A 22,542-nucleotide genomic window follows, 5' to 3' on the forward strand; every position below is an offset into this window, starting at 1 on the left:
CCACCAGAATGATGCTCCGAAACAGGAACACACCTGTCAACACTCACTGAGAACGTTCCTGATCAGCGCCTGGGTGAAGCCCGCTCCCAAGGGCACTGCACGCCTCCCAGCCCAGCCCTCCCTGCAGTAACCCGGGCGCTCGCCACAGGGCCCTCCGCTCTACACCCTCATAAAATTTCTGAACACACAATAGCTAAGAGTCAAACTGGGATTAGAGACCCCACTATGCTTAGCCTTAAACTTCAATAGTTAGAACAACAAAACCACTCGCCAGAATACTACAAGCAACAGCTTAAAATTCAAAGGACTTGGCGGTGCTTCACATCCCTCCAGAGGAGCCTGTTCTATAATCGATAAACCCCGATCCACCCACCATCTCTTGCTCAGCCTATATACCGCCATCCTCAGCAAACCCTGATAAAGGCCACGAAGCAAGCACAAATGCCATCGAGACACCCCAGTGCACAAGCTCAGCTCCAGCACCCTCCTCCTCCAGTGTTGAAGTGCTCCTCGGCCTGGAGACCAGACCCCCAGCCGTTTCCTGCACACAGAGCCATTTCCTGCAGCTCTGTGCCCCACTTCCCCACTTTCCAGGTCTACCCCCACTTCAAGCACACAGCCTGCTGTCTCCTCAAATGCCTCCATCAGACAGCCCCTCAAAGGCAAGTGACGCTTTCTTCCTCACCATGGCCCAGACCCTTGGGGTGCTTAGACATAGGAGGCACCGACAGACTTCTGCCCCATGATTCTTGGTCCACCAGCTAAACTGCATTTAGCTCAGTAAATGCATGAGCAAAGCGGAATTTCCCTAGTAAAACAGCCTAACCTAGAAGAGCGTTCTCACACACTCTGAAGAAATAACATTTTGCTGTAACTTGACCCTGAAATGTGAAGGTGAGTTCCACCTGCTGCCTGAACAGAAGTGCCAGATGCCTGGGAATCACAGCAGAGCAAAAGCAGCAGGAAGGGTCCAGCCGCAGTCACCTGCCAGCACGAGCCGAGCACCTAAACCATGAACTTTTCTCTGCAGACACAGAGTGACTTTAACCACTGGTGAGACCGTGAGAACACAGAGCAACTCCACATTTGTATTTCCGTGCGCTAAGGCCTGCAATGGTCGAAGGTCATTACCGGACAGTGCCGTCCTGCTCTGGCAGAGTCTGGAAAGCCCATTCCTTCTGCTCGGATGTCTGTGGGCTGAGGAAAACGACTTGCTGGGCTTGGCAGTGGTCTGTGTAGCTGGGCCCTCTGCTGGCACTGGCAAGGGAAGGCTCTGGGAAAAGCATCTCTGGTCCTCTTCAAAGGCCGTTAAGCCCCTGTCCTCCATGGGAAGAAGGGAGGACAATTGCCAAGCTTCCACCTCTAACAACTAGAAAACAACGTGAAGCTGATTAACATCTGCAAAGCAAAAGCATAAAGACAGTTTAACCAACTAATTCGTAATGCTGAGTTCAGCTCAGCCCCAAAAGACATACACCCCCAACTGCCATCCCAGGTCAGCACCTGTGATGGGAGAACGCTCAGCCCAAAGTGGTGCTAAAAGAAGTTCTTTCCGGGCTGGACGCGGTGGCTCACGCCTGTCATCCCAGCACTTTGGGAGGCTGAGGCGGGCGGATCACGAGGTCAGGAGGTCGAGACCATCCTAACACCGTGAAACTCCATCTCCACCAAAAATACAAAAAATTAGCCGGGCGTGGTGGCAGGTGCCTGTAGTCCCAGCTACTCAGGAGGCTGAGGCAGGAGAATGGCGTGAACCCGGGAGGCAGAGCTTGCAGTGAGCCAAGATCAAACCACTGCACTGCAGCCTGGGCGATAGAGTGAGACTCTGTCTCTAAAAAAAACCTCTTTCCAAGAAAAATACATAGGAAGATATGGGAAAGAGGGAAGGAGAGAGAGAGGAAAACAAAGAACAGGGTGGGAAGGAGTCATGAGGGAAGGCAGGGGCTGCAAGTACACACCAACTGAAATCACTCCCAGGTCATGATGAACCCATTAGCATGGGGGGCTGCACAGCTCCCATGGTCCCAGCTTTCCCCTAAACAGTGAGTCCTGACCATCTGACCAGCTGCACACAGAATCACCTGGGTGCTGCCAACAAGTGAGGTCACAGGGGCCATGGCCAAGAGGCCACGTCTCCTAGAGATAGGCCTGGCACCAGAGATTTGTCTTTTTAGCTTTTCTCTTATACATGATTCAAATGCTGATACAGGGTGGAAATACAGGGAAATCTCACATACTCTTCACTGAGTTCCCTCTCATGGTGACATCTTACAGGAGAGTGTCACAGCCAGGAAACTGACTTGATACCATCCATCAGCACCATCCAGATTTCAAGGCATTTACCTGCACGTGTGTGTGTGTATATGTGTGTGCACGTGCACGTGTGAGTGTATGCACGTGCGTGCGTATCCATGCGCGCATGAGTGTGTGCGTGTATGTCCGTGTGAGTGCATGCGCATGTGCACGTGACCATCTGTGTGCCTGTGTGTGTGTGCACGTGAGCCTGTGTTCCATGCAGTCTTGTCACATGTATACATTCATGTGACCACCCTGCAGAGTGGAGACACTGAAGACTTCCATCCTGCATCCTGTCCTCATGGCCAAACTCAACAAAAAGAGCCCTTCAAGCAAGACTTCCTCTACTGGAAGGAAGTCCCACCTGATCATCCAGGCTTTAAACACAAGAGGAGGCTGTGGCCAATACCAGAACCATGGCTGGAGTTTCCTCCATAAAATGAGGAGACCCTGGGGCCAAGGCACGCCCACCGAGACCCCATATCCCCTCTTCTGGACCACCTTCTGGGTATCCAGAACCCCAGGGTTCCAACCAAAGGGTCTGGTGCCCACTTCTAAGACCTATACAGGCCCCTTTCCACCCAGGTCCTCCCACACCGGCACACCTAAACCCGTGAACTGGCTGAGGAGCAGCCTTCCAGGAATAGCGAGCTTGGACAAGCTAGCAGGATGCCCGCACGAGGCTCTTCCAAGACAAGGCAGGCCTGGCGTGGAGAGGAAAGGGGAGCCGGCCCTCCCAACACTACCTCTTCCAGTATGGAACTCCAAGGAGTCCCCACCCCTTGACTTATCCTAGCATCTGGTGACTGCTGGCCATCTTTGGTGTTCTTGACTTGCGGCTGCATCACTCCAGTCTCTGCCTTCACCATCACAGAGCTTTCTCTCTGTTTGTATGTATCTTCACATGGCTTTTTTTTTTTTTTTTTTTTTTAACTAGGAGATGAGGTCTCACTATGTTGCCCGGGCATAAAAGACCTGATCCGTGGAAGTCAAAGTACTAAACTTTTTAGCCAGGCAGGCCTCATGGCCTGCACCTATAGTCCCCAGCCACTCTAGAAGCTAAGGCAGGAGAGTTGCTTGAGCCCAGGGAGATGGAGGCCAGCCTAGGCAACAAAGCAAGACCTGTCAAACCAAATAAAATATAAAATAAAATCACTAAGTTTTTAGAAGAGGCTATCTGTAAGACTTTGGAGTAGGGAAAGTTTTCTTAAACAAGGCACAGAAAATTCTAGTTATAAAATAAGATTAATAAATTTAACATTAAAATTGAGAACACATCACACCTGTAATTCCAGCACTTTGGGAGGCCAAGGCAGGAGGATCACGAGGTCAAGAGATCGAGACTATCCTGGCCAACATGGTGAAACCCCATCTCTACTAAAAATACAAAAATTAGCTGGGCATGGTGGCACGCAACTGTAGTCCCAGCTACTCAGGAGGCAGAGGCAGGAGAATCGCTTAAACCTGGGAGGTAGAGGTTGCAATGAGCCAAGATCATGCCACTGCATTCCAGCCTGGTGACACAGCAAGACTCCATCTCAAAAAAAAAAAAATGAGAACACAGGTTCACAAAGAATACCATAAAGAAAAAGAATGAGCCACAATTTGGGAGAAGAGATTTGCCACATACATAACCAACAGAAAATTAATATCCAGAATAACTTTAAAAGATAAACTATTTAAAGTTTAAACATTTTTTAAAGACACATGGCCCAATAGAAAAATGACAAGAATTAGGAACAAGCATTTTACAGGAGAGGAAATCCTACTCATGATAATGTTATACATACTAAGTCAGCAGAAATTAAGAATCTAATAATACCCAATGTCAAAAAGGATTTGGATCAACAGGAATTACATCTTAATATATTAACATAATCTCTTTAGAAAACAATTCAAGTCAAACATTTGTCTATATGGACACAGCACTTTCCACTTAGATTTATATTCCAGAGAAATTCTTGCACATAGATAAGAAGACACAAGAATGTCCGGGACAGTATGGTTCTCAATGGCAAAGACAGGCAGGAAAAAAGGAGCGAAGAAAGGGAGGGAGCGAGGGAGGGAGCGAGGGAGGGAGGAAAAAAAAGAAATGAAATCCAAATACTCATCAACAAGAAGATAGATTTTAAATTCTGGTATATTCATACCACCAATCACAGCAGTGAAAACAAATGAACTACACACAAGGGTGAATCTTAGCCATACATGAGTGGAAAAAATCAAGTTTCAGAAGACAATCAGCAGGGGGATTCCTTTGTCATGAAATAATCTAAATAAGCAGTTCAGGGAAACACACCTACGTGATTAAACTACTTCTTAAGTAAGAGACTGGTAAACCTAAACTCCAGGCAGGTGTTCCCTCTGGGTCAGGCAGGTGCTAGAGCGGGGAAGAGGCACAAGGGCACAGGTCCCTGATTTCCTAACTTCGGTGAAGGGTTCAAATGCGTCCACTCCGCTGATACAATTCATGACTAACACTGCCTTTATTCCTTTGTATGACTCAACTGACACAGCCAAAAAATTCACAGATGTTCTACACGCAAATCCAATCTAGGACCCTAGAAGGCAAAGGCTCTGCAAACCTGCAGATGTGTAGGAGGCTAGAAAGAAATTACATACGGGGTTTGAGGTTCGAGTGTGCAGCTTTCCTACAAGCAGCAACGCTGAATGGGACATTTAGTCACAGGTTTACATCTCCTTCTCTAAGCCTCCCAATGCACTAATTATTGCTACAATCAATAACAACGACATGATTACAGTATGAGGCAGTTTTTTTCTACTTTTAGAACCAACCTATAGACAAAGCTCAGGACACTTAATGATAGCTTCAGAATACATTGTAAATGTTGTAAAACCTTACTTTCTTAGAAAAGTAATAAAACTCTTCAGAATACATTATGTTAGAAAGCCTTAATTTCTAAAAAAATATAACTCTTCAAACTGCAATGTCAATGTTACAAAACTTTTACTTATTTATTTATTTTTTTTGAGACAGAGTCTCGCTCTGTCGCCGGGGCTGGAGTGCAGTGGCCGGATCTCAGCTCATTGCAAGCTCTGCCTCCCGGGTTTACGCCATTCTCCTGCCTCAGCCTCCCGTGTAGCTGGGACTACAGGCGCACGCCACCACGCCCGGCTAAAAACTTTTATTTTAAAAAGTAATATACCCAATACTTTCGGAGGCCAGGCAGATTGCTTGAGCCCAGGAGTTCGAGATCAACCTAAACAACATAGGGAGACCCCATCTCTACAAAAATAAAAATAAAAAAAAATTAGGCCGGGTGCAGGGGCTCACGCCTGTAATCCCAGCACTTTGGGAGGCCGAGGCCGGCGGATCACGAGGTCAGGGGATTGAGACCATCCTGGCTAACGTGGTGAAACCCCATCTCTACTAAAAACACAAAAAATTAACCAGGCATGGTGGTGGGCGCCTGTAGTCCCAGCTACTTGGGAGGCTGAGGCAGGAGAATGGCATGAATCCAGGGGAGGTGGAGCTGGCAGTGAGCCGAGATCGCACCACTGCACTCCAGCCTCGGCGACAGAGTGAGACTCTGTCTCAAAAAAAAAAAAAAAAAAAAAAAAAACTAAGGATTAGCAAGTTGTGCTGGCACACGCTGGTAGTCCCAGCTGCTTGGGAGGTTGGGGTTGGAGAATTGCTTGAGCCCAGGAGGCAGAGGCTGCAGTGAGAGGACATGGCATCACTGCACTCCAGCCTGGGCCACAGAGCAAGACCCTGTCTCAAAAAATAAAATAATAAAAAAGTAATATAACTATTCAGAATATATTGTAAATGTTACAGAAGCTTCTTTGTAAAAGTAACTACCATGAGATGGAAAGGGGGGGAAAAAAAGCGAAGGGAGGGTAAGGGTGTGCAATTTTTTGTCCTTCATGGGAGAAAATAAATAAATACCAACTAAAGTTGAAACATCAAGATGTGGAAATTTAATTAGGTTACTGTGAATTACAAGCCTATGCAGGAGGGAAATTGATGGGACCCTCTGCCAGAGCGGGGAGGACAGCAGGAAAGATGTATCCTTTTTCCCCTGCCATGCCTCCTGGGGCGTCTGAGGTCCGTCCGCAGGGCCAGTTAGTCACTGAGCAGCACCGGCCCCTCGAACCTCCCGTGCTCTCCACAGCCACAGCCTGGCCTCAAGAAAGAACACAGTCTGGCTTCACACGACCTTAGATCACTAAATTTTGATTCAAATGCTAACCAGAAATGCCTGCACTTCCAGGCCCAGATTTTTAGAATTGTCCTTTGTATTCACTGTGAGCTTTGTATCCACGGTGAGCTGCAGAACACAAACCCAGCAGACAGCACCTAATGGTGCCACCGAGTAACCATATTCCCATTGCTAGTTTTGATTCTAGAAGACCCAAGTGACCCCACCTCAGACCAAACAGAAGCAGGGACAGATGCAAGGAGCATCTCGGTGAACTTCTAGAAGCAACTGTCTCTCTCCCACTAGAATATAAGCTAAGAAGCAAATAGCTCCCATTGCTCTCAGCACAGCTGCACAATTAAAAGCAGAACCAGTTTCAGGTGAGGCCAAAAAGGTGAACAGTGCAGTAGAACACAGTAAGGATGTCAGTCCTGGAGGAGGCACCTGCAGAGCCGAGCCCTTCCAAGCAGAGTGAAGAAGTCTTTCAGAGGCAAAGGCTCCCAGAGAGGTCAGTACCCAGAAGAGTAGATGGACGTGGGCCTGGAGGGGCCAAGCACGACCCCAGAGCCTCCTATGCCTGCCCAGTCTTAATTGTATCCCCAAAATGAACTTTTAAGGATTTAATGCTTAGGAGTAACATGGCCAGATACGCATTTTACAAAGACTACTCCAGGGACCATGTCAGGGCAAGGCTGGAAAGCAGAAGAAAGGCTACAGTAATCCAGGCAAGAAATATAAAGTCTTAAGGTAGCAGCAGAAGGATGAAGAGAGGAAACCCCTAAGAGAAAAATCGACATCCAGTGGTACTGATGCGGAAGGTAAGGAGGAGAAAGGTCTCAAGACGGCCCCTGCCGTAGTCTGAGAAAGAAAAACTCGTGAAAAGATGAAGGCTCAAGTCCACGTCTGGGCTGGAATCAGGAGCGCTGGCGGCGCGCGCCCCCCACCCCGCGGCGCCGGCTGAGCCCGCAGGGACCCACAAGCCCAGCGCGGGAGCGTGGCGGGATCTGGGCTGGTTCTCCCGGACCGCAGGGCGGCTGCAGTGAAGAGGACGCACAGTCCCGAGGCGACCCGAGGCGCGGGGCCGCGGCGCCCGCCAGGCAGTCTACACTGAAGGGCGCCCCGAAGACGCTGGGGGCGCGGGGCCCGGGACCAACGGCCGCAACCCCACCGCGGTCTGGGCACAGAAAGGACGCTGGCTGGGTTGTGCGTGAAGGGCGCAGGGGCGGGAGACCCGGTCGGGCTCGTCTGAGGGCCGGGCCGGGCCGGGCGGCGAACCCTCCTAGGCCAGGAGCGCGGAGTCGCGCAGGCCCTACACCGGCCTTCGGGAGATTGCGGACCCCGGCCCGCTCTCCCTAGCGCAGGTATCTCACCTGGGTCAGGCGAGGGTCACGCCAAGCCGGCTTCACACTGCGGAAGGGAGCTCCTCCGCGCTTTTATCCCACCGGCCAATCGCACAGCGACTCACACCGATTGACAAGCGCCACAGACCAACCACTTGTGCGTATGGGCGGGACTAAGCAAGCCAGAGTCCAGAAGCCCGCGCTAACGGTTGCTAGGGACGCACCGGACAACCCCCCCCCCCCCCCCGCCCCCCCCCCCCCCCCCCCCCCCCCCACGGCGCTTCGGAGCAGCCAAAGGAATAATGGGCGCCTCCGCCCCCGGGCCGGTCAGCTGCGGTTTCCTCCAGTCTCGGGATCAAAATGGGTAAGTAGCGCACAGCTCGCCTCTTGGAGGCCTCTTTCTGAAGGCGGAGGACGCGGGGCGGCTCGCTCATGGGCTGGGCGGCTCCGCAGGGTAGACGAAGCCTGCAGCGTCCGCACTGGGCTGGGAACGGTTTGCAAGGGGAGCGCGGCTGGCGGCCCCACCAGCGCAAGTGCCCCGCACCTGCCCGCCTGCTCTCAGCATCAAGAGAAGGCGGCATTTCGCATGGGTAAAATCCGCGCCTGGACGCCGGGAGAATGTTGTTGCTCTTGCCGTTCGGCCCATTGTATAGACGCAGCCAGCGAGGCTCGCAAAGGTCAGGGATGCACGTAGGACTGGCCCGCACCTTGCAGCCACGGAAAGATCCGCCTGGCCCGCGGCCCCTCCACGCCTCCGAGGTCGAGACAGTGACATAAGTCAACTCTCGAGCCCAGGGCGTCTCTCCACTCTGCTTAGACGTCCACTCCGTCTGCCTGAAGCTACGGCCGGTGCGTCCCGCTTCGACTCCCTCTGCTTTCCTTTTCAGCTTCTCGCCTCCAGACTGTTCCGGCGCCGCTGCCTGAAATTACCTGCCCCGGGGGAGGCGCGGCGCGCGCCGCGCAGCGCAGCCTCATGACGAAACTACAACTCCCATGAGGGGCTGAGCACACGCAGGCGCGCCGCGGCCGAACTCGCCGCGCCGGAATCCTATTGGCTGGGCCGACTCTGAGGCGGGAGCCCTGATTGGTTGATGGGTCTGAGGCGACAGATTCCGGAAAGGGGAAGAGCAGCCAACATGGCGGCGGAACGCGGCGCGGGGCAGCAACAGTCGCAGGAGATGATGGAGGGTGAGCGGCCCCTGCGGGCGGCGGCCCAAGGGCCGGCCGGGCGGGCGGGGGTAGCTGCGGGCCGGAACTGCTCCGTGCCTAAGAGAAACCCCACGTCCCGCCTCCGGCCGCCGCCGCGCGGCCCCCTGACAGCTGACAGCCAGACCCGGGGGAGCGGGGGAGGCTCTGGACCTCGGGGGAGCCCCGGCCTGGGGGCGGCAGCGGCCGGGAAGGACTCAGAGCTAGGGGTAGAGCGGCGGCGCGAGGCCAGGCCGGGGGTGGGGCTGAATGGGACGCGGTGGCTCCATTCAGTCCAGTTGGAGCCTCGCCCCGAGCCTCTGAGATTGACAGGCGGGGGAGCCTTCTCGGTCAGCTGACGAGGAAACTGAGGCTCGGCGCTGGGATCTACCAGAGTCTGCTCCTTGATTCGCGTGGTGAGGGTGGAGAAGGGTTTTCTCTTGAAATCGAAAGGACTGTTGGCGAAGGGGTAGCAAGGAACCAGAAAATTTACACAAGGTGATACCTGTTTTCAAAGCTGTCATAGTTCCAAAAAGTCTAAATTCAACTTTCTTTCTCCTCATTCATTTTGTTCAAAACAAAACAAAACAAATGCATATATGTATATGTTATACGTACACATGTATTTATATATAATTTTCTACATATCTGTTGGTACAGTCATACATGCATGTGCAGTATGTGTATAAACATGCGTGCACACACCCACCAACAGGGGAATCAGTTGTGTCATCAAGTGCTTAAGCGCTCTTGGGTCCCATGGTTTGGTGAGGGGTACAGCCCTCCCAGAAGAGCAGTCACTGCCTCATGTGAAAGTGGTGGGGAGGAGGAATGTGGAGCTGGGGAAGGAGGACTGGTGCAGAAGAAAGGGCTGACATGTTTGGGAGTGGTGAGAGCTGCACAAGCAGGACCAGCTCTGAGCTGCAGCCTGAAGAATAACTCGAAGGCAACGAGGTTGGGGATAAGGTGAGGGAAAAGAGCAAGAATCACTCAAGATGAAGAAAGCTGCGGTCAAAGGGTGTGGAGGAGAGTTTGACCAAATCATATGTGGTGGGGATGGGGGCGGTGGTGTTAAGGATCTTGGACCTCATACCCTTAGAGTCTTTTTAAGTAAGAAGTGCCTCTTCATATCCTCCCACTCCCTCTTCAGCTGTTTCCATGTCTTGGTAAATGACAAATATAAAAGCCCGGCTTTTCTCTCTGTCCCACTCCCACCCATGTCCTATTAGTCAAGGAGCTCTGACTTTTACTTTTAAAAATAATCTCCAAATCATCGATGTGTCCTCCATTCCCATTGCCAGTACCTTAACTCAGACCTTCATCATCTCTAGGCTAGATTCATTGTCCCTGCTCCCCAGCCCATCATCCCTAGTACACCAAAGTCATTTTCTTACATTCTGATCCACTGTCCCATGTTCCAGACCCTCTCTGCTGCCCTCAGGCTTCACTTTGGCCAACCTTCATTAGCTAAGCCTCTCCTAACCTCACACCACTCCTCCTCTTCCTGGGGTTTTTGCACCAGATTGTCATGCAATAAGAACTTTCTCTCCCTGAGCCTGGACCACCAAGTGACCTGTGCCTAGTGGTGACTAATTTGTTGAATATCTACTGCATGTCATGCATGTACTAACTGCTCTTGTGCCTTTTCTAATTTAACCCTGACAGCAACTCGCTGAGGCATAGGTTCTGTACTAGCTCCCTTCCACAGACTAGGCGATTGAGGCTTTCAAATGGAAATGATTTGCCAAACCTGCATCTCTAGCAGCAAGATGCAAACTCAGGAAGAGCATTCCAGAAATACTTTTGGACTCAAAGATCAGATTTGGATTTTAGAATTAGATCAGACTCTCTGGCAATGGAGAATAGGTTAAACAAGGCAAGACAAGTCGCAGAGAGATGAGTTAGGAGGCAGGGCAGGAGCACAGGCCACAGCTAACAAATAACTGAGCTACCGTCATTGCGGGGGTAGGGAAGAAGAGATGGATTTGGAGGGTTTGGAGCTGGGTTTTATGAGGACCTGTTTTATACAGCAATCCTTTCTTGGGTTTTACTTTGCTAGGCTAAGCAGGAAGTACAAAGCTGAAATTGAACTTTTTCCCTCAAAGAGCACATCTCTTTGTAGATAAACCATAGTCAGGAAAGAGACTATTTTCAGTATGGTTGATAATTCCAAGTAATGTGTTAGTGCCTCATGTTTTCCCGACAGACTTCCAAAAGAGATCATGAGTAAAGTTATAAAAAAGAAAAATGATTTGACAACCTTACCAAATAATTTTTGCCTGACACATTTAATTGCCTTATTCTTTAATTCAAAAAATATTTATGAACCTTTAAAAGCCTTGAGTTGCTAACATTCTGTCCAGTGTCCAGTGTGAAAGCTCATTTCACACCAGTGAGCTTTCTGTGGATGGTCAGCACTACTGGCTGTATTCTCCTCTTCCTCAGTGATCCTCCCTGCCCACAATCTGATTTGAGTTAGTCTTGATTTGTTTCAGAATGTGGGCCTGTGAACTTGGCTGGTTTTCTTAGCCAGATGAATAGTAGAGCGTGGATGGAGGTATGTGGCAGAAGAGTCACAGTGGTGGTCACCCAGCCTGAAAGTGAAAGGCACTCAGGAGGTGCTTCACTACCTGGTTCCCTTAGTGGATTTAATCACAAGTGATCCAAGGCTTTCAGAACACTGGGCAATTCTTCACAAGCTCCTTGAGGGCAGAAGTAGTGTGTTCCTCACCTAAGTATCCATGTGGGCTCCACACTCTGCTCCCCATTCTCCCTGCGGCCTCAAGTGGTGCTGGGACGTGGGAGACACTCAAATGGTTATTGAACTGGATTCAACAAACATGTTTAAATGAAGTCCTTTTGACTTACAACTGGGTGTTTATTATATGTTCCTTGAAGTCCCATAAATTGGATGTGAATTCTCATTGACTTGTGTGGGTTCAGTTGACAGGCGGGTCGAGTCCGAAGAATCCGGCGATGAGGAAGGGAAGAAACACAGCCGTGGCATCGTGGCAGACCTCAGTGAACAGAGCCTGAAGGATGGGGAGGAGCGGGGGGAGGAGGACCCAGAAGGTACCAGGCCCAGCTCCCTTGGGGGACATCTGCTTTTTGGGGGATGTGGGCTGTGCTGCATATAGTCTGTCCCTGGGTGTGGGTGATGTGTGGTCTGGGGAAGGACTGCCGTGCTCCTTAGGGGCCCTCAGTGGGCCAGGGCAGGTGGATGTGCTCTCTGAGGTGCTCCCTCAGCAGGCTGACTCATTGACAGCATTTGCAAAAAGTATGTGGTTTTTTTCCAGTTCCACTGAAGGCAAATCCTAGCACGGATATTGGTACTAGTATGCCATCTGAGACAGAACCACGACATTGTTGGCCGGGTGTGGTGGCTCATGCCTGTAATCCCAGCACCTTGGGAGGCCGAGGTGGGCAGATCATGAGGTCAGGAAATCGAGCCCATCCTGGCCAACATGGTGAAAACCCGTCTCTACAAAAAATACAAAAATTAGCCGGGCGTGGCGGCGCATACCTGTAATCCCAGCTACTCAGGTAATTGAGGCAGGAGAATTGCTTGAACCCAGGAGGCAGAGGTTGCAGTGAGCCAGGAACGCACCACTGCACTCTGGCCTGGGTGACAGAGAGAGATTTCGTCTCAAAAAAAAAAAAGAAAGAAAGAAAAGAACCGCAACATTGTTTTATTAACCATATGTTTAGGAAGCCAGATTTGAAATAAACGTTATGGTTGACTGCTATGTTTCTGTGTCCTACCATAGCAATAGAAACCTTTAATCTCTTGAGAGAAATTATTTCTGAGTCTTGCCTTACCATTTTTATAGGCCTGAGGATTGACTTCTAAAGTGCCTAGATATGGCTGGGCATTGTGGCTCCCGCCTGTAATCCCAGCACTTTGGGAGGCCAAGGCGGTTGGATCACTTGAGGTCAGGAGTTCAAGACCAGCCTGGCCAATATGGTGAAACCCTGTCTTTACTAAAAATACAAAAAAAAAAAGAAAAAAGAAAAATTAGCCAGGCATGGTGGTGTGCACCTGTAGTCCCAGCTACTTGGGAGGCTGAGACAGGAGAATTGCTTGAACCCAGGAGGCAGAGGTTGCAGTGAGTTGAGATCACACCACTGCACTCCAGCCCAGGTGACAGAACGAGATTCCATCTCAAAAAAAAAAGCAAGTTTCTGAACAGTATGCGTGCATGTATGTACTTTTACCTGCTAAAGAAAGAAAACATCAAACGGGCTGAGTCTGTCCAAACAGCAGGTTTAAGAAGGATCTATACATTTTGCATTTTCTAGATTTGTATACAATGTATGAATAATCATGCATCCTTTATAAAAATAAAATAAATTTACAAAGAAACAAACCTAATTTTTAAAATAACATTGTGCTCTCTGTGCCAGCAAAGATGTTTGGTAACTATGGCAACCTACTTTTAAGGCAAAAGGAGATTACCACAAAAGTACCAGTTACATTTACTTTGGAACTTCGGAGCTGATATTCTGGAAGTGATGTGGGTGGAATAAAGTGCATGGGAGAGATAGATGGAAGCTTCCGTTATCGCCTGACTTAGTCACCAACAGTGGAGCGGTAGGAGCCCCCGCTATCCTCAGATGGGTGCTGCTGAGACATCGGGTGTTTATGGAAGACTTGAGAGTTGGCAGAGCAAGTCCTGTGTGCTTTCTTTCCCTGGGTCACTAGCACAGGCTAGTGATGTTGTCCTCATGTTCTGTAAGTACCCAGGTGTGGTAATGTGTTACAGATGAGAAAGACTCTCTGCAGCTTGTCCAAGGGCACACGGCTACAAGGCAGACCAGCTGGCCTGGCCTGGAAAAATCCAAGTTTTTTTCTTTGAGATGATTAGCTGATTATGAGTTTTCTGGGTATGCATTTCTAGCCCTTAGAGAAGCCAAGACTTGCTCCTATCTGTGTTTGTTTAAGTCTTAAATTCAATTAAAACAAATTTAATCATGTCAACTGTTACCTTCTACCTATTCTCCCTAAATTATTTTTAAAATATAATGAATCTATAATTCACTCAGAAGGGCATTGTAGGCTGGAAAGCTTGTTTCAGAGGTTAGCTGACATTCTGAGTGGTGAGCGGCCAGCCATGCTGGATGTATTACAAACAAGACCCCTTAAAGCCATGTGACCATGTGTCCTGAGGAGCCTGGCACAGCTGGTTTCTGCCTGCCGGCCCGGCATAACTGTGCCCTTCTGCTCTCAAAGGGTCCTGGTTTGGACTACGTGACCTGGGCACCCTGCCTTAATTGTAGTGCCTCTTCCAGTGCAACTTCCTGAGCTTATGAACTTGACACTGTCTTTTGGGGTGATTTGTATCTATCTCTTGGTTTTGCCCAGTTCCTTTTATTTAATTCTTAGATTGGTTGGTATCCTGTACAGTTGTGGATAAACTATAGTAAACTTTTTTTTTAACTAACCACAGTTGATGGTTATAGAAAAGGCACAGTGGAAAAACTGAAGTGAATGCAGCCATGTGGGATCATTACTTTGTTAAGCTGGTCTGATGTCAAGTGCTCCTCTCAGAGGCCTCCAGGTGAGGTGAGGAGCCAGCCCTTGGCATGTGGTTCAGGGCTGTGTGAGCTCACTCCACTGCAGAAACAAGTGCACGTTTGCTCTAGGAAGAGCCACAGTAAGAGCACTGACAGCCCTGTAAGGTAGTGACAGTGACAATCCGTTTACAGGAGAAAGAGCATCCTATGGGTATAATTGACAGAATCCAGACTGGGAGAAGCACTACAAGACAAGCTCGTTTTCCTACAACAGAAAAATGCAAGGGGAAAAAAGAAGTTTAAGAAAAATGCTGGGCTGGGTGCAGTGTCTCGTGCCTATAATCCTAGCACTTTGGGAGGCCAAGGTGGGAGGTTCACTTGAGGCTCGGAGTTCCAGACCAGCCTGGGCAACATAGCGAGACCCTGACTGTACAAAACATGGTTTTAAAACATTCGCCGGGCATGGTGGCTCACACCTGTAGTTGCAGCTTCCTGGGAGCCCAAGACAAGGATCACTTGAGCCCACAAGTTCAAGGCTGCAGTGAGCTATGATCACACCACTGTACTCCAGCCTGAGCAGCAGAGATTCTGTCTCTTAAAAAAAAAAAAAATAATTTAAAAAAATTTTTAAAAAGAGAAATACCATTTAGTCACAATATACAGCCTTATTTGGATCATAATGCAAGTGAACTAAGGAAAGAAATGTTAAGACAGTTGAGGAAATGCGAACACTGACAATCTTTGGTGATACTGAGAAATTACTGTTAATTTTTTAAGTGTTTTAAAGGGTGAGTGTGCGTGTTTGTGTGTCTGCATGAGTCTGTATACCACTGATGTGCATGCGTGTGTCTGTATAGTGTGTATACGTGCCTATGTGTCTTTGTGCATGAGTGTGCGTGTGCATCTGTGTGTGTCTTAGTCCTTTTCAGCACATATGCTGAAGTAGGTTCCAATGAAATGAAACGAGGAAGTGCTTAACAGGGAGTCTGTCGCCTCAGCAGGGAGAGCAGCTCTCTCTGCCTCCTCCGCACAGAGGAGGCCGGCTCTGGGGTGGAGAGTCCTCGTGAAATCCAATGGGCTTCTCTGCTGGAGTGAGTTCATCAGTCTCCCCATTGAGAAGTGTGTTTAAATTATTCAGTGAACCTCTTTGATCCTATCTGTTGAACTATGTTTTGTTTTGTTTTGCTCTTTGTAGAGGGAAGTGTTTGTAGATGCTGGGCCACCTTCCAAAGCACTAAAAGGCCCATCCTAGAGCATCTGATGTGCCCAGCACGATCTAGATTCTAATGGCCTGGTTTATTGCCACAACCAAATGGAGAAAAGCTACGTAGGAGGCAGGCTGCCAGTTCTGCGGCTCTGGGAGTCACGGAAAGGCAGTAGTGCTGCCCTGCTCACCTGCACTCAGCTACTTCCTCCCCTCCTTCCCACTAACAGCTTCAAAACATATTTCCCTTCTCAGGAAGTTCAGAGGCACAGATGGATGTTTGGAGACCTTTGCCAATATCTGAATTCAGGGAATTCAGAATGCTTAAAACATCACTATTGTTGGAGCAGGGTTCAACCTTGCCACATTCTCCAGGTCCTCAGCAAACCTTCCCATGGGTTCCTCCTCAGGATTTGAGCTGGATCTGGGCACCAAACAGCCCCAGACCTCGGCCAGAAGCAGCTCTTCACCAATGCCTCCTGTTAATGGGGTTCTGAACAAACCTCTTTTTCTAATTTTTTTCAGAAGAACATGAGCTGCCTGTGGACATGGAAACCATCAACCTGGACAGAGATGCAGAGGTAATGCTGCCTGCTCAGCCCGGCCTTGGGCGTGGTGATGGGCCGCCCTGTCAGGTTATCTTGTATGAGATTAGTAAGTTACTTCCCTAAAGAGTCTGCCCAAGCCTCCCTTGGTTGGATCAGAGTCCTGTGTTCATGTTGTTTTTCTTACCAGTGATGGTTATCCCCATGTCTGTTTGGTCCTTGAGGATTGTGTGGCAGATGGGATGCCTTTGACTCATACATTCTCTGGGTCTGATGATTACATTATACTTGAGGGTCCCAACAGCCGCAGGCTGTGTATGACTGGCCTGGCTGCTGGGCCTCCTGAGCCCACAGCGTGTCTCTGAAGGTGATGGGATGGGGTGCATATCCTCAGAGCCTGAGCTTATGTTTTGTGCATACAGGATCTAGGGAATGAGAAAAAGATGTCATGTACCAATCATTTTAAGGGCCAGTTTACATAAAACTAAGTCATCACTAAACCAAAGAGCCCCCGCAGCACACCTTGTCACCGACATCTGTCTGCTGCAGACCCACCTGGCACTGCCTCCCCCGCTGCTGCCCACTCCCAGGCCTCCTCTGATGGCTCCTCTTCTAGGACACAGGTCTCCAGCCACTTTGCTATAGCCGAGTATAGATTTCCGCTTTGTTTCAGGATGTTGATTTGAATCACTGTCGCATTGGGAAGATTGAAGGATTTGAGGTACTGAAGAAAGTGAAGGTGAGAGGGACTTTTATGAGGGGACTATGACCCATATCACCCATAGGATGTGGATAAGTCCAGAATCGAGCAATCAGTCCTAAGTTGTGGTCTTTGGCCCAGCCTGTGGGAGGCGTGGCTGCCTCCACCTTGTAGCAGGCCTTTACTGGGAGAATAGTAAGTGTGAGACAGCAGTCGAGGGACTTGAGGCACAGCCCTGGGGCTGGCTCTCCTGAGCTCAGGCGGCCAGTGACCTGTGACTCTGGCCTGCCTCAGTTCTGTGCCTGTGTTCAATTAGGCACTCAGTGAATTGTATGGTCCTCCGTGCATCTCATTTGAATTTGTTTCTCAAAATTGAGCCCACCATAGGTTTTTATGTTCTGCCAGGAAGTGGCAAACACCCATATCCCAGGCCAACGCCTCCCTCCTCGACTAGGCCTGCTTGGTGGGGGGCCTGCCTCCTGCCTCCTTTTGGGTTCCTGTCCATCCTCGGGTGTGTTGAGAATTCTAGCTTAGTGCCCTTGCCCACCTACCTCTCAAAGATCAGCACCTTTCTGGGAAGCAGCAGGAGAATGAAGACACGTCCTTCCACCAGAAAGGCCTGTCCTGTGTCCTCCAGGACCAGCTGAGGCCTCGTGGCCTCCCCGTGCCTGTGTCAATTGTCCTCTTCCCATCCCCCAGACTCTCTGCCTCCGCCAAAATTTAATTAAATGCATTGAGAATCTGGAGGAGCTACAGAGTCTTCGAGAGCTGGATCTTTACGACAACCAGGTCAAGAAGATTGAGAATCTGGAGGCGCTAACAGAGCTGGAGTGAGTCATGAGACCCACAGGAGAACAGCATGGTGGGGAGGCCACTGGGTGGGGGGTGTCCAGTCTCTCCAGAGCCAACCTCCTGCTGGCTCTTAGCCCTTAAGAGGCTGCCTCTGCCACAGGGTCCTGCCCTGCATCTGAATCCCGAGTCTCTGCCTGCTATGTTCAGGGCTCCAGGAGGCCACATTGGCTTCATGCATGTCTTCGGCTTCCTGGACAATCCTGACTTGCAAAGTAAACCTTTGATGGGAAGGCTGCAGTGGGGACTTCTGGAAAAGCCTCCATTCAGAGGATACTGAGATTGGTAGAGGGGAAAGTTAATCCAGAATTTCCTCTTGCCTTTTGAATACTCTTTTTTTAAATTTAAAAAAAAAAAGAGACATTTCTATTTTAAGGGGTCAGGTCCTACACCAGGTGCAGTGGTGCATACCTGTAATCTCAGTGCTTTGGGAGGTCAAATTGGGAGGATCACTTGAGCCCAGAAGTTCAAGATAGCCTGGGCAACATAACAAGACCCTGTCTACAAAAATTAAAATTAAAAAAGAAGGAGCCAGGTCCTAGTTGTAACTTTACCTGGATTTCTACCCTTTGTTGCTTATTCATTTTTGCTTGTTTTGTTTCTAATTCGGTACTTCTCAGGCCCCTTCTGTGTGCAGAGCCTGGTGCAAGGTCCTGTCATGGGCACAGGTGTGAATGAAACAGTTTCTGCCTCAAATACCATGCTGGGAGCCAGGGCATCAGGAGCCTGTAGGCTGCCTCTGGCTTGCTCCGGGCTCCTGGGCAGCCTCCGAATCCTTCATGACAGCATCAGTGTGAGCCAGGCGGCAGCAGGGGCACAGACCGCACCCCCTGCCCCACCCCACCCCGCTCTGCCCCGCCCCACAGTGACTGCAGACCCCTAATGGGGATGCTACCTTTAGGGTGGTTGAATTGTGAGTTCTCTGCAACCTATGCTCATGTAATTTTTTTAAAAAACTGTTCTGGTTGTTCTCAGGATTCTAGATATTTCTTTTAATCTGCTGAGAAACATCGAAGGGGTTGACAAGTTGACACGACTGAAAAAACTCTTCTTGGTCAACAATAAAATCAGTAAAATTGAGAACTTAAGCAACTTACATCAACTACAGATGCTAGAGCTGGGATCTAACCGCATCCGGGTAGGTGCAGACAGCCCTGACTAGTATATTCAGGGAGAGGCAGCTGGCAGGTTGTGTGCGGACTCAGTGGGTGTATGTAGAATGCATAGTGAGTATGCATTTCTTATGATGCTGTGATTTTTTTCATGAACAATGAAATTTTTTTTTTTTTAAAGAAAAAATGCTAACTAGAAGTCAGTATCAGTAAGTCCTGAGTGGTCTAGCCTTTCTTCTGCACATAGATTTCAGTTGCTCGTCATCCAAATCATGACCCTAAATCACACCATTCCCAGTTACGTTCTGCCTGAGATGAACCAGCCGACATGAATGCCTTGCTCTTGGACTTACTCGTGGTAATCTTCTCTGGCATGCTTCTTTGAGATGAAAGTTTCCCAAGCCCAGCAAAGTGGTCACTTGAAGTGAACTGATGTACATACCAGGGGCTTTAGAAAGCCTCTTGATGCTGACACACTCCCAAAGGCAGTGCTGAGTTGGGCCTTCCTCCCTGGATGGCTTAATACTCCTGGGACACAGTCCCCCGCAGGATTAGATCTGTTCTCAGGATCCATTTGACCTTGAAAACGTGGGACAGAATGGAAATAAAAGACTTTGGAAAAGTGATCTGGTGTTCCACAGAAGCAGGATCAAGTCTTCACCAGCTGACTCACAACCACCGTCATGTGTTGGAGGGGAATATGCGGGAGGCGTCCCAGGAGGACTGACGTTGAAGGTGGATCTGCCAGGCAGAGAGTGGGGAGGGTTCCCGTGGGCAGGGAGGAGGACTTCTGTCAGCCAGAAGAGCATTCAAGCCCCCTGCCTGGCTCCTAATCAGGGTCATGGCACAGAGCCTATGCTTCCCCCGGCCTTGCTTAGTGGCTTTGGCAGGTGTTTCTGAGCACATTCGACCCTGCCCCATGTTCAAAATGCCCCTGTGTTTGGCTTCTGAAAGTATTACAGCATGCTATGTCTGTCCTGGGCCCTTGAGAGCTTGGACAGGATACAAACCAAGGGAGGGTGGTTTTGGCAAGAGTCTCTTGACAGTTATTGTTAGAGATCTCATGGCCACAAATAGCAAAGCAGCACATTTAAAACTAGAGAGCAGCCCAGATGTCCGCACTTTACCAAGTGTCTGACTGTGGAACTTTCTAGGGGAACAGTGGCTCATCACAAATTAATGCAGACTACAGCTGGTGAGGATGCCCCCGCCCCACCAAGTCCTGCAGTGGTGTGTGGATTAGCATACCATCTTCCATCCTGGAGTCCCCTCCTGGTTAGCAAGCACCTCATCTGGTTCTTTTGTGTCTGCTGAAATATTTAAAGAATGACTTGTTCTGAGGGAGCGTGAACTGACAGAGGAGGGAAACTGAAGTCCAATCAATAAACAGTCATTAAACATCTTGTTATAGGCAAGTCACCATGGGGAGATCAGACGGCAGCATGGTCATTGCCTCCGGAGGTTTATGGTTGAATAGAGGAGCACATGATCACAGCAAGGAAGAATGCTGTAGGCGGGTGTGGAAACTGGGCAAGAGGGGCAGAGTGCTGTGGTGTGAGGGCCCCCCAGGAATCCTAAGTGAGGGTCCCAGGATTTCAAAGACTTAAGGTCAGAGTGCCCCATACCTCACTTCTGTAGAGACTGAGGCTCTTCGGAGGACTTTTTTTTTTTTTTTGAGACGGAGTCTCGTGCTGTTGCCCAGGCTGGAGTGCAGTGGCTCAATCTTGGCTCACTGCAAGCTCACGCCATTCTCCTGCCTCAGCCTCTTGAGTAGCTGGAACTATAGGCACCTGCCGCCATGTCCAGCTAATTTTTTTGTATTTTTAGTAGAGACGGGATTTCACTGTGTTAGCCAGGATGGTCTCAATCTCCTGACCTTGTGATCTGCCCGCCTTAGCCTCCCAAAGTGCTGGGATTACAGGTGTGAGCCACCACGCCCAGCGGGAGGACATTTTAATGTGTCAGCTCACAAGTTTAGAACTGGAAGGGACTTGGGAATCTGCTGGTCTCTGGGTTCTGAGACTGTTCCTCAGCACCCCAGAAAATCTGAGGGTTGGAAGTGAGCTCAAGACAGTCTTGGACTCGCCATTCTTGTATTCTGCCTTCAAGTAGGATTTCCACTGGAGGTCTTAGCAGATACATCACTAACCCCACATCACAGAACTGAAGCCCTGACAGCTCTGCCCCAGTCCAGTCACCTGCTGGCTGCCTGGCGCAGCCCGTCAACTGCAGTACTCATTGCTGTTCTGTCTTTTCCACAGGCAATTGAAAATATTGACACCTTAACCAACCTGGAGAGTTTGTTTTTGGGGAAAAACAAAATTACTAAACTTCAGAACCTGGATGCGCTCACCAACCTGACAGTCCTCAGTATGCAGGTACAGAGCTTCCTGAGCCGCCCGTCCCTGCAAGCACTGGCAGGGCCAGTGCTGCTGAACACAACCTTAGTTTTTATCCTTCACAATTGGCACTTTGTTTCACTCTTAGTAAACAATTGAAACATTAGATGTCACAGACTTTATACATACTTGTGCCAAGCAAAAACTTGATTCTCTTTTTTATTTATTTATTTCACTTTTTTAGAGACGGGGTCTTTATCTGTCACTCAGGCTGCAGTGCAGTGGTGCTATCATAGCTCGCTGCAGCCTCCAACTCCTGGGCTCAAGCCAACCTCCCACCTCAGCCTGCCAAGTTGGTAGGACTACAGGCATGCACCAGCACCTTCAGCTAATATTTTGTCAAGGGGGTGGGGCATGGAAGAGATGAGGTCTCACTGTGTTGCCTAGGCGGGTCTTGAAGTCTTGACCTCAAGTAATCTTCCTGCCTTGGCCACCCAAAATGCTGGGTTTATAAGCATGAGCCACCACTCCTGGCCTTTTTTTTTTTCTTCTGGAGACAAGGTCTCACTCTGTCATCCAGGCAGGAGTGCACTGACAAGTACATTCATAGCTCACTATAACCTCACACTCCTGGGCTCAAGTAATCCTCCCTCCTCAGCCTGCCAAGTAGCTGGGACTGCAGGTACATACCACCATGCCTGGCTAATTTTTGTATTTTATGTAGAGAAGCGGTTTCCGCATGTTGCCCAGGGTGGTCTTGAACTCCTGGACTCAAGCGAACCTTCTGCCTTGGCCTCCCCAAAAATTTCATTCTTAAGTGCCATGTTTTTGATTTTTTCCACCCGCTGCCCCAATAGCAGTCCTAGATGGTTTTTAGCCAAAGGGGACTTCTTCAGAAGGTGAAGCTTATTCTAAATTCTTTTTTTTTTTTTTTTTTTTTTAATTATACTTTAAGTTCTAGGGTACATGTGCATAACGTGCAGGTTTGTTACATATGTATACATGTGCCATGTTGGTGTGCTGCACCCATCAACTCGTCAGCACCCATCAATTCATCATTTATATCAGGTATAACTCCCCAATGCAATCCCTCCCCCCTCCCCCCTCCCCATGATAGGCCCCAGTGTGTGATGTTCCCCTTCCCGAGTCCAAGTGAGCTCATTGTTTAGTTCCCACCTATGAGTGAGAACATGCGGTGTTTGGTTTTCTCTTCTTGTGCTTGTTCTAAATTCTAAAGTGTTTGGCTCAATGGTAGAAGCAATTCCTTCCATTGCACAGAGAATATCAGCCCTGTTA

At 49.4% G+C, this 22,542-nt stretch overlaps 2 protein-coding genes across 11 annotated transcripts in view; one reads left to right on the plus strand and one right to left on the minus strand.

Annotated features, from left to right (window-relative positions):
* Window positions 1-8,732, minus strand: part of PASK (PAS domain containing serine/threonine kinase) — a 50,868-nt gene extending 42,136 nt beyond the window's left edge. For 4 of the 7 annotated variants that reach the window (XR_003307163.1, XM_026449079.1, XM_026449076.1 and 1 more), the window contains exons 1-2: window positions 7,829-7,971; window positions 1,132-1,369 (exon numbers count right to left, since the gene is read on the minus strand). Coding sequence is in view for 5 of the 7 variants with exons in the window: in XM_026449079.1 (XP_026304864.1) it covers window positions 1,132-1,327 (196 nt within the window). In the remaining 2 variants the exon portion in view is untranslated. Of the gene's footprint in view, window positions 1-1,131; window positions 1,370-3,578; window positions 3,596-7,828; window positions 7,972-8,505 lie in introns of those variants that run through there. The other 3 variants (XM_026449077.2, XM_026449078.1, XM_026449080.2) reach the window with 3 other exon arrangements.
* PPP1R7 (protein phosphatase 1 regulatory subunit 7) overlaps window positions 8,309-22,542 on the plus strand; it is a 38,926-nt gene continuing 24,692 nt past the window's right edge. For 3 of the 4 annotated variants that reach the window (XM_023195125.3, XM_023195124.3, XM_023195127.3), the window contains exons 1-7: window positions 8,309-8,986; window positions 11,927-12,055; window positions 16,227-16,282; window positions 16,920-16,985; window positions 17,646-17,776; window positions 18,771-18,933; window positions 21,169-21,285. In XM_023195125.3, the coding sequence (XP_023050893.1) occupies window positions 8,890-8,986; window positions 11,927-12,055; window positions 16,227-16,282; window positions 16,920-16,985; window positions 17,646-17,776; window positions 18,771-18,933; window positions 21,169-21,285 (759 nt within the window). In that variant the 5' untranslated portion in view covers window positions 8,309-8,889. The remainder of the gene's footprint in view (window positions 8,987-11,926; window positions 12,056-16,226; window positions 16,283-16,919; window positions 16,986-17,645; window positions 17,777-18,770; window positions 18,934-21,168; window positions 21,286-22,542) is intronic. The other variant, XM_023195126.3, reaches the window with a different exon arrangement.

Source organism: Piliocolobus tephrosceles, chromosome 11 (assembly GCF_002776525.5).
Source record: "Piliocolobus tephrosceles isolate RC106 chromosome 11, ASM277652v3, whole genome shotgun sequence".
Taxonomy (NCBI): Eukaryota; Metazoa; Chordata; class Mammalia; order Primates; family Cercopithecidae; genus Piliocolobus; species Piliocolobus tephrosceles.